The 15,118-nt window shown below is 36.7% G+C and overlaps 1 protein-coding gene across 2 annotated transcripts in view; it reads left to right on the forward strand.

The window, feature by feature from the left end:
- Positions 1 to 452: 452 nt before the first annotated feature.
- Positions 453 to 15,118, forward strand: part of Zmat1 (zinc finger matrin-type 1) — a 39,099-nt gene continuing 24,433 nt past the window's right edge. Inside the window, exons 1-4 of one of the 2 annotated variants that reach the window (XM_074064090.1) lie at positions 453 to 758; positions 11,649 to 11,755; positions 14,416 to 14,517; positions 14,598 to 14,772. In XM_074064090.1, the coding sequence (XP_073920191.1) occupies positions 695 to 758; positions 11,649 to 11,755; positions 14,416 to 14,517; positions 14,598 to 14,772 (448 nt within the window). In that variant the 5' untranslated portion in view covers positions 453 to 694. Of the gene's footprint in view, positions 759 to 11,648; positions 11,756 to 14,415; positions 14,518 to 14,597; positions 14,773 to 15,118 lie in introns of those variants that run through there. The other variant, XM_074064091.1, reaches the window with a different exon arrangement.

Here is a 15,118-nt window from a genome sequence, read left to right on the forward strand (position 1 = left end):
GAGTTTACTGTAATTTAGATGGGTAGATGGATAGCTACGTAGTCGTCTAAGAGGCCATGAAAACAATGGGCAGTGACCAAAGATTCTGCTTATTTCTGTTTCCTGTACTAAAGTCTACAAGACAGGAGGAGATATCTTTTAGAGATATTTTGGAGATGGGATTAATAGATTTCCAGGCATTTTTAAAAACTGATTTTAGATTAGCTCCTCCAAGGGATGAATCCTCACTGTGTGAAGCCCACATGCTTTCACCTCCCCGCGCTTTTTGTCCTTTGCCCTTGACTATCCTCACTTCTCCTCCAAAGGGAGGTCAGGGACTCAAGCAATGGGGATAGGGAGAGGCGTTCTATGGATGTGCAGCTTCCCTATTGGTGGCCATAAGGAGCGAGAACGAGGCTAAAGCTGAAGCGAGGAAAAGGGGGGCGAGGGGGCGGAGCTAAGAGGAAGGAGGAGTTAAAGAAGCCTGACGAATCTAGAAGCCAAGTGCACTTGTGAGCGCTTCGCTACGATGGCGGCGGCGCCCGGCACTGTCACCCCGCTAGCGCCGGAGTCTTCCCCTCAGAAGCTACCTTATCTGCTGCCGCCACTTCCTCCTACGTCGCCTGCGCGGCGGCAGTAACAGTGATTCTGCCTGCCTCCTCCGCCACCTTCACCCCCTGCCTGCTAGCTTGCCGGTGGCTTTGGCGGCTCCACTATGGCGGCGGCGGGGAGGGGGGACAGTAGTTTTAAAGTAGACACCCGCCCTTGGCTCAGAGAAGGTGAGTTCCCGTCCCGGGGTGCGGTGGCGGCCCCATCTACTTCGCTGCCTCTGTTCAGCCAGTGCAAGATCCTGTAGGGCGCGGTTTGCCACCACCCAACCCCCCACCTGCTGTGGCGCAGTAAGGCCAAGCTCAGCCCGCCCCGCCCCGCTGTATTAGCCCCTAGTGTGTAGACTGACTGAAGCAAAGAGGAGCTTCCCTGCCTACCCCTCAGCCAAGGATGGAGACCCCAGGCAGAGAAACTGTAGGTACTTAAAAGGCAGGAGTATGAATGGAGGGGAAACCAACATAATTTCTCCCAGCCAGACGCTTTAGTGTGCTGTATAAACCTAATGTGCAGTTTGCATAGAAGAGGGGGCAAGGTAGAAGTGCCAAGAACGTAGAGGGTCAGGGAAAGGAAAAGGAGATGAAAGACTCAAGGTCAAGAATATAAGAGGAAGAACCCCCCCCACACCACACACACACACACACACACACACACACACACACACAGCCTTAAGTGAAATTCAAGGTCCTGCAGCATAGAAACTGGTGTAGAATATTTATAGAGATGGAGTTAGGAGTCTGGGTAGGTTGGCATGTATACTTGAGCTTTCAAGTGCAATCTGTTGGATTTTAGAATGATAAGGTCTAGTGGAGGGGGCTGTACTAGAGAAAGAGGCAGAGAGTTTGGTAAAAACACGAATTTCAGAAGTCACTTTGGAGAGTTTTGTTTGGCTCCTTGAAGTTGTGTCCTAAGTAAAGCAAGGTTTAGGGGCCCATTTTTAAATTTCTTTGGGTATCAATAAGTGCTGTTGTTGCTACCAACACATTTCAATGTAAGCGGTCTTTAATTCACCCAAAGTACTATATACTTGTAAAAAGCCCGTTAGACCATAAAACTTGCCATTGAAATGTGTTTTGAACCAATTTGGGAAATGTTCTTAGATGGTGGAGACAGATTCCACTGCAGAAGATCTCAGTAGAAAATTTTGCCATTGTAAATGTCATAAATTTTCCGGTATTTATTGTGTTACCTTGTCTTGCTAGCTTAACTCCAAAGTGAAAGATTGTAGATGCCAAAATATACAAAATATTTTAAGTTCCCCTTCCTCCAATAAGAACATTCCATTAAAATTATCCCATACACATAAGTTCCTCTTATGTAAATGATATTTCCCTGTGTGTTATTCTGTAATTTTTCACACCTTTCACTTTGGTGGAATGGCAAAGCAGTCAAAACAATCCCTTCACAATATTTGTGATAGGCACATTATATGAATAACACTTATTGAACATGGAAGTGAGAAATACACTGTAATATGATAATGATTGTTTATCAACTATTATTAAATGCAGCCTTTGAAAGATGAGTGTCTTCAGGCAGCCACGATCTCTGTCATTGTTCCAGGTTGAAACTTCTGGATTTTTAACTTTAATACCAAACTTCTTCATAACCAGCAGGTAGTCATGAGAGCAGTTTTGTAAGCATAAGGATCACTACTCAGTCTGGCTCTCATAACTTGTTCACAGTAAGGTTTACGACCACGATTTCACAGAAATAGAGATTTTTGCCTAGATCTGTAACTGGTTTAGTTGTAGTATCTTTGAAGATACGCTTTAAGAGATGATACAAGTTCATAAACAGCAGTAATACTTTATCTGTTCTATTTCTAGGTGGTAGAATGAAGAAAACCCTGGTTTAGGAGTCTGGCACAGTAAACATACCTTATGTTGCTCATTAACCCATTACATTTTGTGACCCTGAATGAGTTCTAAGCTTTCTAGACTTGGGTTTTGACATTTCTGAAGTAGGAAACTTGGATTAGCCAAACTCTGAGATTAATTTCTAATCTGAAAGTAAGAACTATGATTTGGGAGTTCTGGACTGATAATTCTTCTGGTGGCATTTCTATGCCTGTGTACTAGAACACTAATTCATAAATCATAAGAAACTTTGACTGATAGTTATCACTTGACATTCACTAGTAGTGAAATCTGTGTCGAACTGCTATTGAGACAATTTACTAGAACATGAAAAAAACCACATAAGTGTAATTGTTACCTGAAAATATTTTTCATTTTGTTTTAGCTAAATCTCCTTCATTAACTGTTCAATCTGAACTAAAACTCTCTTATCTTTTCACTTAACAATGGTAAATAATTGTGACATTATACCATTCCAAAATGCTGTTAAGCCTCAGTGTTTTTGTTTATGCATTTATAAAAGCCATAAGTTGTTTTCAGTTAAAGTGGATAAAGGACAAGAGAAAAGTGTTACTTGATTGTATTCCAATCTCTTTTTTCCATTTGTGTTTTTCTAAATCCTAGTTAGGTTATGGCTATAAAAGATGTCAAAGAATTGTCAGGATTCCAGTTATTACAAGTCCATTCCTGATAACATCATTAAAAGTGGCTTAAAAAAGCATTTACTGATCCATTTCAGCTGTAGCTCACATTTGAGGATCTCATCTGTCTTGGGGTTGGTAATGAGCAAAGGCCAGTGGATGTTAGAAATTGTCAAGTAGGGAATATTAGAAACTTTCAAAAATTACTAATAGAATATTGAGCAATAAACTTGAAAAGAAAACAAATGAAAGGAATGCCAAGTGAACACACATACGAAACCACACACACACACACACACACACACACACAATTTATGGGAGGGGAAATCATGAGGTTTTGTAGGATACCATGTTGCATTAAGTGAAGGTTTTCAATGTTTAATGACTCAAAAATGAATTTTTGCTCAGTAATGAGGCTACTGTGTACTCAGAGTAAAAACCAAACCAAAATTGAAAACCTCCTTGCTTACTTCTTCAAGAAAATTGTCTTTCCTTTTTTTTTAATTGTTGTGCTGGGTGGGGTACATTGTGGCATTTACAGATGTTCTTACAATACATCAAAGAGAAGAGAGAGAAAAAGAAGAAAAAACATCGTGACGTAGTTCATGTTTTAAGTTGGAAGGTCTTCTGGCCTTTTCCATTTAGTTATTAATCCATTTGCATAGCAATTACCTTCATAGGCTTTCCTTTGTTTCCATATATTTCAGTAAAATTTTGAGTCATGTGTCAGTTAAGTCCACCATAAAAGACCTAGTTAATAATCTTCCCTTCGTTTACTCACTGATCATTTATTGAACACCTAGATATGGGTGTGCCAGGTACTATGCTTAATGCTGAGAATTTACAGACAAATTAGATAATAAAAAGTACAATAGCAATGCTTAATAGTAAAATTTTTTAATTAGTAAGTGGAGGGAAATAGAGTTTTAAATATGACTCATCAGACTCCTAAACTATCAGCACTGTTCCATTGCTTATAAATCTGCATTCTGACTGTGGCATCTTATATACTATAGGCACACTGAAGCACATTATATTATAAATCTAATGGTGAAGAATAATTAATAAACTGTTAGGATTAAATTTTCATTTTCTGCATTTGGCTGGTTGTGGTTGTCTGGAGAGATTAAGGCCATTTATTAATTTCTGGCTTTCTGTCTGTGTTAGGTATTAATATGTGAAAACAGTCACTAAGCTTATTATGAAGGCAAGCCTATTATATTCATATCTGTTAGGATAGAATTTTGATGTTTTTCTTCTGAAACAGTTTTGCAGATTCACTCATTTATTAGCCTGTTGGATTCAATGACATATATTTAGTGGCTTTCTGATACAAAGTAGCCATCATAGGATCAAGAAAATTAATGCATTACATAGACATTAGCTTAAGGTTCTTCACAAGCGTGACTCCTGGCTCCAGAGGCCTATGATTGTAAAGGTTAAGGACTTGGTTTAAATAAAGGCAACATAAATTTTAAACATATGCCTAGCATTCCCAATTATTTTGTTAATTCTCTTTGTTTTGTAATAGTTGAGGTGCCATAGGAAACCATTATTTGTTTGATTGTGATAATCTGTGTGAAGTAGCTAAAACATGCCAAACTCATAAGTCACATAGCATTCTAACAACCTGAAAAATTAGGTAATAGATAGTACTATAGCTATAAGTATTAATCATGTCAACAGGTACATCTGTACAATCTGCATAAATAATGTTTCTGAAACCTCCTTAAATGGAGTGTGGCTCTAAGGAGAAAAGAGAGTTAAAATGCCTTGACAACCTGCCTGGAACTGAGGGGGGAAGGGGGGAGAAGGTGGGGGAGGGGGGCAGGGGGAGAAATGATCCAAACAATGTATGCACATGTGAATAAATGAATAATAAAATAAAAAAGAAAAGAAGGAGTGGTAATGAATAGTAATAGAAATTTTATTTAAATCAAGGCATCAAAAATAAATAAATAAATAAATAAATAAATAAAACACCTTGGCAAAGTTAACACAGTTCCTCCATCTCTTATATCTTAGTACTGTGCTCTGCTTATTTTTTCCTAAGATTATGATGGTATTACATGATCTAATAAAAATAATATTTAATCAAGAATGTTTGAGGATGTACTTTCTGTACAAGAATGAATATAGAATATTTAAACATACTGAAATCACCATAAGAAGGGGACTAAGGTAGGAAGGAGAAAAATAGAGGGGATGAACCAGTTTGGGTTATAATACGTAATACATGGAAATGTCACAATGAAACTCCCTCTGTATCTATCTTATACAAACAAAATGTCTTTTTTCAAAAATAGAACAGGAAGGTAAAACAGGCCTTGTCTGGGGGTTTGTACCAGTGGGAGAGGGAAGGATATAAGGAAAGGGTGTAAGAGGGTGAATATTGTGGAAATATTATGCACTTATGTATGAAAATGGAAACATGAGACCTGCTGAAACTGTTCCAGGAATGGGGGGGGGAAGGGAGAATAAAGAAGAATGATGGAAGGGGTGAATTAAACTATGATATATTTTAAGAACTTTTTTAATTGTCACAATGTGCCCCCAGTACGACAATAATAAAAAAGGAAAAAAATGATAACAAAAGATTATTTGAGGGAGGTTACCCCTAAAAATGTAATCATGGAGAATATAGCACATGTGCTGTTTGCATGAGTAAATAAATATTTTTCAGATTTCTCTGTGTCTAAGAATGAGATTTGTGTTTAAATTAGTATTATAGACAATCCTTTTGGGGTTCACTCCATTTTATCAGTTCACTAAAATAGGATGCACAAATAATTCTTTACAATGCTAGATTTCTTTGCATCAAGATCAGTTACAGTATGAAATTCCCACTCCAGCAAAGCATTGAAACAGCTAATAGCAAGTTCTTGCCATAAATATTTGATGAGTTGTCATGAGGAGGAAATTTGATGTTTTGTATAAATAAATCTAATTATAATTTAAGCAATTCAAGTTAGATTCACTATACATATATATATGTATATATATATATACATATATATATATGTATATATATATATACATATATATATACACACAGTTATATCCACACTCACCTAATTTAAATAAATTTAAATTTGTCAGAATAACCAAAGAACAGTTCAACTACAGATTCTGAATAACTGATTTTGGGTGGAGCACAGGAATTAGTATGTTTTAAGTGGTGATTCTAATATGCAGCCTAGGTTGAGAACTACTATAATGGAAGGTTAAACTAGGTTTCTAACTTTGGCTATTTTAAGAGATTACAGACAAACACAGGTTCCTTGGGTGTCTGCATCAATCATGAAGATTTGAATAGATTTGAGGAGCTGGCAAGGAATATGTACATTCATCCCTTCCCCCTCCCTTCTTCCCTCCCTCCTTTTAAAAAATTTTTCTTAATCAGGACTTCACATCAAATCCATATGCACAGCTTTTCAAAAATCATGCATATGGAATTAAAATTAATCTGCAGGTGGTTCCATTTATTCACAAGTGATTTGGATGATCAATCATGGTGGGGATCTTTGCCTTACAGGATGGACTCAGACTCTTACAAATAATGGTTGTTTGGTATATATTTGGTGAAATAAACCAAACTATAAAATATTCTTGTCACTTAGAATATTAAGAGTTAAATTATGATTTAGCCTAATCTGTAGCTCTTTTTATTTGAAGAGTTATTCCTGAAAATTTGAGATTTAATCATATTTGAGTTGATTAGGAGAGCATGCTGTTTAGATAAAGTTAGGGTCAATCTTTTTAAGAACATTTCAAATGTGATTCATCACTCCAGTTTCTTCTTTTATAATTTCATATTTTCATATATTTTAACTTTTAATTCCCTGAAATCAGGACATCAACACATTCATGTTGCACCCACAAAGAGAATTTGCTTTACACAAATAATTCTGGGTGAGTTTATTGGATGTAAGATTAACTCTCCATCTCTAGTATCAGGAACAGCATTACTTAAGTTTAAATGTAATGTATCTAAGGGTTTATCAAATTTATAGCAAATTCTAAGCTCATTCTTTAATACCCTTTAGTTCTTTGAAATACGCCTTTTAAAAATTCCTTTCTGTGCTCACTGCCCCTCTTCTGGTTCAAGCCTCAAGTCTGCAACTGACTCCTAATTGACATACCCATTTTAAGTTTTTCATTCTGTTGAATGTAAAATTAAATCCAAATGCCCTAAAGAAACATATCATGATTTGGCTCCATTCTAAGCTTCCATTATTGTTTTTTATACACTTGCCTCCCTTGAAATACCTTTATTTTACTCTGCTTATTTAAATTTTATACATCTTTCAAAGCTTAGATCAAAACCTGTTCCCTACAGAGTTCTTCCCAAATTCCTTATCAGGAATATACTATACCTTCTTACATCTTATAGCACCTAAAATGTTGTTGTCTTGGGATTGTAGTTATTTCTGTGCATATCTTATCCTCTTTACTGAATTACACACTACTTGAGAGTAGGAATTATTTGTTTAGGTTGTCATTTCCAACATGTAAAACAGTTATGTATATATAATGGGGTGAAGGTGAAGCAAAGTTTATGTTCCAGCTCCACCAAATAATACATGTCACAGGTTATTTTGACTTCACTTAATCCAAATTTCCTAACTTTCACAAAGTAGGAAATTCCACTTGCCATATATGTTTGTCTTAAGGTGTAAAGGGATAATGTGCAATTTAGTTTGACACATAGAAGACCCTCAATTAATATTCTTTCATTTTTCCTAGCTCATTTCAAAATAACAGTTTGAAACTAAGCTCAATATCAATAAAGCTAAATGATGTCCAAAGACACTGAGGGCCTGAACTTGGTAGGGTTATGTGGAAAGAAAAGGAAGAGGTAAATAGGAAAGTATGTTATGTTAGAATTGACATGAATCAGTGATTTGCTGAGAATGACTGAGATTTTGAGCCTAAGAATATTTTGGCATTTGATAAAGAAAAATGGACCAAGGCCTTGTATAGGGAAATGAGTCAAAGACAGTAAATCTAGGTAATACTATTCTAAAGGAAAAGTTATTAGGAGTACCAGTAATTTCATGGACTTAATGGAACTGATCTGGAACACCAGTAATGAAAGGTTGATTAAAACAGCCTTGACATTCACCAACTTGAGTGTCAGTTTCAAACTCTCTTAATAGTGGGGAAACCTGAAATTATGGGTTGACATAGGAGATAAATCAGTTGATTTTTAGGAATTCTTAAACCTCTAAATTACTGATTCCCTACGTTTTACAGAAACATAGTACTTCTGTAATATTATTGCCACCAACAGGTAACCTATCTGGATATTTGGAGTATGTTCCCTGATAATGATCCTCAAGAGGGCTTACTGCTATAGTCCTTGGACAGTCTGACTGGTGCCTTGACCAGAAGGTGGGTGGGCCTGGTTTCTGGGTCCTCAAGATTGGGCCTGAAGCCTGAATCCAGTGCAGAAGACCTGTTGATCAGGTCATTAGGGATAGGCCTAGAGCCAGAGTCTACAAGGGCAGGCCTGCATCTTGCACCTGCACAGGCTAGCCTGAAGCCTAGGCCAATAGAGGTTGATGTGGTACTGGGTTGGGCCTTAATCCTAAATCTGCAAGGGCTGTCCTAGTTCTGGGTTAGGCCTGGAGCAAATAGGCCTCAGTCCAAGGAGTTCAGCCTGGCATCAGGTTTTAATGGAGTGGGCCTGGGCCTTGGGTTTTTTGGAGCATGCCTGAATCCTAGGTCCTTTGGAGCTTGGGGCCACAGCAACCAGTCTAGAGCTTCTAGGTTTGTCTGGTGCTGGAGCCAGCATGGAGCCTGCTTCTGCAGAGTCTCATCTGGAGCCTAAGACAATGGGTACTTGACTGGTCCCCAGAGACTGGGGTTGCTGATGCTGGTCTGAAGCCTAAATATACAGGTGCTGATTTACAGGCTTGGTTCAAAAGGCTTAACACAGCTCCTGGAGCTTCAGTGGCCAGTCTAGGATCTGAGTACACAGGGGTGGTCCTGGAACCCAGGTCGGTCGGGGTTAGTTCAGCACTGGGGTCAAGTGGGCCAAACCTGGACTTTGATCTGATAGAGGATGCTGCTGTGGGGACCAGGCTGGAGGGTGAGGGTGGAACTACAGGATCCTTCCAGGCACTGGAAAGGCTAGAAGGCTCTGTCCAGTGTTACAAAGGTGGAGCCTATATTCACAGGAGCAGGCTTGGCAGTTGGGTCCATGTGGGCTGGCTTGATTACTAAGGCTATAGGAGGCATCCTGATTCTAAGCTGGTCTGAAGCTTGGGGCTGTGGAGGTTAGTCTGGTTATGGGGACAGTACAGAGTCCAGGATCCCTGAGGCTGGGTTGGCATTGTATCAGATAGAGACAGTCTGTTGCACAGACCTGTACTGTGATGGTGGGATCTGAACTGGCACTGGAGCTGGCCTGGAAGCTCAGTCTGCAGGCTTTGGGGACCTACTTAGTGCTTTGGTGCTGGGTTTTGCCAGAGTGAGCCCAGTGTTAGGGTTCAAGGTAAAGTCTAGTTCTCACTTCCCTATGCTTCCCTTGCAAATAAGTATCTCTCTTCATCTTGTACCACCTGGGATTTGGGGATGTGGCACAGGTAATGTAAAACTATCCTTCCTATACTCTTCTGTGGAGAGCAGATTATGAGAAGCTTTTGAGAACTTGACATTAACACAGTTGTGCTCAATGTTCTACAGGCTGAGTTTGGCACAGCCCCAGCCGCAGAAGACAGCGAGAGGCGAAATGCAGCACAGCTGCTTTTCCTAAATTGTTTATGCTCAGATAAGTAGGAAAGGCAGGTTTCTCTTGTTACAATGTCATGCCCCTCCCTGAGAACTGTTGCTCCACCTCCTTGTTTACCGCTGGATATAAAAGACTCGCTGAAGGAGGATGCGGTAGTTTTTGATGAGGAATTCTGATTGGCTGCTTGCGAGACTGCTGCTGAATGACACAGCTGGCTGCTGCTGCTGCTGCTGAGTTATGCTAGAGATTAGAGGAAACATGGGACAGTGCAAGTCTGATGGGACAGTGCAAGTCTGAGCACCGAGACTTTAAGAGAGAACATGGGACAGTGCAAGTCTGAGGGCCAAGACTCTAAGAGAGATTATGCTAAAGAAAACATGGGACAGAGCGAATCTAAGGAAAGAGACTTTAAAGAATAGAAAAGAAGCGAGATTTTAAAGAAAGACTTTAGAAGTAAGGTATTAAAGATTGAGAAAAGAAGCAAAGTAAAAGAGGAGAATAATAGAGAAAAAGAAGCAAAGAGGCTATTGTGTGTCTCCATCCGAGCACCCAGCACACCTGTCCCCAACTTTATTCATGTCTGTTTTCTATCCTTTGTCCTTTCTGCATCTCCAGTCACCCCTAGTTAGGTCAGGAAGCCAGGAGCTCAAGAAAGCTCGAGAGACTCTTCAGTGTGTCTTAGTTCTGTGATACACTCAGGTAATATAATCTCCATCCTGGCTTCTTGTGATAAAAGTATTTTTGTGTGTGGATAGTTATTTGAATCAAGGTTTCTGAGGGAGAGGTGAGAACTGGAGAGTCCTTTTTCACAGTCTTGCTTACATCCACCCTAATAATTTTTAATTAGAAAGTACTACATGCTTTTTGCAAAAATTAAAATAAGACAATTGTACAGATCATAAAATAGTAAATTTTCTCCTCTTGTTCCTTTCCTTGCCCCCTTTTACAAAGCTAACTATGTGTAAATTTAGTTTACATCATTCCATATTTTTCTATGCATGTTTTTAATTTTTATTGATGTTAGGAATTGGATATGTTATGCTTGTTCTACAACTTTCTATTTATTTAATATACCATTACCATCTCTCCATGTGTGGTACCAGCTTATCATTGAAATATCAAATAATAAGCAAAATTTTGATGTTTTGTGATTCATACTCTATAGATAAGCTAATAAACTTTGGCAAAATGTATTAAATCTATTAAGGACTTTATATGGAAGTGTGGACCTCAAGTGTAAATATTTAGCATGTGTTATTTATTACAGTGAGAAACAGTATAGTATAAATTTCTAGATCTTAGTACATGACCATTACTTTATATATGTGGTGGCCTTATGTGAGATTTGTGTGGCCAAATGAATGTCCCACTGTAAAATGTTGGAAGATGTTTACTCATTATAAAAAAAGATGATTTGTGGTTCCATGTGATTTTTAGATAACATTGGTGCCATCTCTCTAGATAAGTGACAGTCTTAAAATAATGTATTTCTTAGGGTTTTCTGCTGTAAAACACAAAATATCAAGGCTGGGTTTTAAAATGCTGCCTTCATTATTGTTTCTCCAACCCCCCCCATGAAGTTCATAAGGTTACTGGTGCCCTCATAACTTTAGACTATCATCACCTAGACTTAGCATACTAAATAACTCCTGCCATGTTAGACATTAGAAGCATACATAATATGTACATGTTAAATTGCATCCTTGAGAGAAAAGCTCACAAGCATGAAAACTTGAAGTAATATATGAAATAATGTATAGTTGAGGAATGAAAGTGGTACCTAAAAAGATTCATTAAGATCATAGATTGTCTTCATTTTATTCATAGATGGCACTTGGAATGAACAGGAAAAAGCCGAAGTTTTTACAGATAGCTTTTGTCAAGTTTGTGGAGTGGTATTACAGTTTGAATCACAAAGGATTTCCCATTACAAGGTTGGTTAAAAACAATGGGAATAGGCTCTGAAGCAATTTTTTAAATATAGCAAGTAAACTTCATATAAACCAACTTGTTTGATTATTATAAGAACTTGAAATAGTTGCTTTTATTTTCCTTTCATAGATGAGAATACTGGCTCAGAGAAGGACCATAACATATGACCTTAAGTTTGGGGAATTCAGGTTAAACTCAGCTGTATTGACTTTAAAGCTCATTTTCTTTTCTTCATATTATTGTCTCCCTTTGTATTTATCCTTGTAGAAAATATAAGAGAGTAATTATAAAACTTGAATAGGAAATTAATATCAATCAAAGGATATTGTAGAACTCCGTCTTCTTTTACAAGACTTGCACTTGACTTGGCTTCATGTTTTTATGCTCTAAACCATGGAACATTAGAGCTAAAAAAAGTCTTTAATATTATCTTACTCTCAGTTTATATATTAGAAAACTGAGACCCGAAATGAGTTTTCATAGTTATCATTGGCATGACTAAGTTTAAAAATGATTTCTTCTGGTTTCATATTCAGTGTTTTTTCATTTGGTACTTCTTCACATTCTACATCATATAATGAGCTATTGGGTTTCTTTCATATTTGCTATCTAGATTACCAAAAGTACTACATACATTTATTTCAAACAAATGTAATGCCAGTTCTATTTTGTAAACATTTTATCTAACTTTGTCCATTGCTCATCTTATTGATAATTGTATTTTTAATCCTTATCTTGATTAAGATTACATTACATTAAAAACTTGTGCTGAATGTATATTAAGAAGAGTTAGGTTAAAGTCTTAATCCACAATTTGCTAATTTTGTAACCATGGGCATGTGACTTTACCTCTATGAGCATGTTTCTTGAACCTGAAAAATCAGAGAAATAAACATCTCTTTCACTATACTTGTAAGAATTAAGTAAAATGTGTGAGAGTCCCAAGCACATTCTCAAATGCCTTAGTTCAGAGTTAGAATAAGTAAAGAGAGACAGATAATTGGTGAGTTCTGTGATAACTGATCAGAACCATTTAAAATTTAAAACCAGCTTTTTATTAGATTATAAAGTACTATTAGGTATACAAAATATACAAAACTTAAACATCAATCATAATTATATCACTTGCAATTACTGTTTAATTTCTCTTTTGCATATATGATTTCAACATATATTCTGAACACACAAAATATGTATTTTTATAAAAAAGAATCATGCATTATACTGTACTTATTTTTTCAAATAAGAGAATATTCTGAATGTTTTGTCAAATCATTACATCTTTTTCTACAATAATTTAAGTGCTATAGAGTATTATGTAGGTGTTGTATCAGATTTTAAAATTTAAATTTCAGTACCATCTGCATTTAGGTGCTTAAGCTTATTGATCACATGATAAAGTGAGAGCACACAAGGGAGGTATGAGGATAGGTAAGACACCTAAAAAACTAGATAGCATTTGTTGCTCTCAACGCAGAGAAACTAAAGCAGATACTTTAAAGCAACTGAGGCCAATAGGAGAAGGGGACCAGGAACTAGAGAAAAGGTTATTTCAAGAAGAATTAACTTAGAAGGTAACACACATGTACAGGAAATCAATGCGAGTCAACTCCCTGTATAGCTATCCTTATCTCAACTAGCAAAAACCCTTGGTCCTTCCTATTATTGCTTATACTCTCTCTTCAACAAAATTAGAGATAAGGGCAAAATAGTTTCTGCCGTGCAACGAGGGGTAAGGGAGGGAGCGGGGAGGCGGGTAAGGGAGGGACACGGGGGAAGGGGGGAGAAATGACCCAAACATTGTATGCACATATGAATAAAATAAAAATTAAAAAAAATAAATCATCAAATCAAAATGATCATGACTTTCCATATATTTGAAAACATACAATATAGATGTTCTATTTTAAAAGGTGATTTTTTTCTCTTTATTATGCTGCTTGGTTATACTGTCAGACTATAGTATTTATTATACATGAAAGTACGACAGTGCTGTAGAAGTTTTGAATTTTGAAGTTGCATTTACTAATATTTCTCTTTATACTTATGCTATGTGTTTAGGAAACCATTCTATATATTTTTGTCTTGTAGATACTTCTCTCTGATATCTTCTAAAACTTTTCAAAGATTTACCTCATACATTAAAGTGTTTAATCCTTCTGGCATTGCTTTTTGTGTATGGAAGGTGATAATATTTTTTCATATGTATACCCAGTTGTCCCAGAATTATTTATTGTACAGTCCATTCTTCCCCACTGATTTGTAGTGGCACCTCTATTATATGCTAATTTCCATACTTATACTTGTCTATTTTGAGGCTATTTTTCTGATCTACTGTATTGGTCTATATTCCTATCTCTAACAATTTTACCTTTAAATTATAGCTTTATAACTCACAGTATCTGCAAGGGAAATTTATTCTTTTATAATAGCAAAATAAGCAAGCAAATTGCCTCAATAGGGGACTGGAATGGGTAGCATGTAGAGTGGAATATAAAATAGTATATAATGTGAATGAGCTAGAGCTATATGTATCAATATGCACAAATCTTAGAAATATATTGAGTTTTCAAAGGAAATTTGAAAAAGGATATGTTTCTAATGAATCAATTTTCATAATGTCTTTTTCTTGAATAAACAAGTCTTATTATATATTTTTCAGAGTGAAAAACATGCTCAAAATGTTAGGTTTTATTTTCAAATGCATGGGGAGCAAAATGAAGTGCCTGGTAAGAAAATGAAAATGCATATTGGGAGTTTTCAGGTGAGTGGTCTATGTTGAATGTTGTAATTCTGAACTTTGAATTTTTTAATCTCTCCAACAAGATTGTTCTTATATTTCAGGTACAGAATAGTGGAGTAGTGGACAGAAATAAATTTTGTGATCTCTGCAGCATGATTTTTAGCTCTTCAGTTGTTTCTCAGTCTCATTATGTGGGGAACATCCATGCTCAAAAACTGAAACAATTCATGGAGGAACATGATCAGATGTCTCCATCAGGATTTAAGCCAGAGATGGGTAAGGTCCTATTCTCTATCTTAGAAACAGAATGTACCTTTTCTGTCTGACCCTACCACCCATTTAGGTTGAGCAAACTTGATATAAATAACTTCATTATTCTTCTGTTCAGTTAATATCTTTCTGTGTCTCATTTTGTGCTCAGATACTTTCTTTTTTGTGGAGATTATGAATGCGAGCTGAATTTTAAGAAATGTTTTGACCATTCCTTTTCAGTTTACTAAATCAAAATAAGAGCAAGTGATTTGCAATACTGCTAGAACAGTAAGAAACTAGAGACCTTTCAGTTTCTAATGAAATAATAAAATATTAGCTGTTTGTTATTTCTTCCCCTTTGCATAGTTTT

The sequence above is a fragment of the Castor canadensis genome, chromosome X, assembly GCF_047511655.1.
Source record: "Castor canadensis chromosome X, mCasCan1.hap1v2, whole genome shotgun sequence".
NCBI lineage: Eukaryota > Metazoa > Chordata > Mammalia > Rodentia > Castoridae > Castor > Castor canadensis.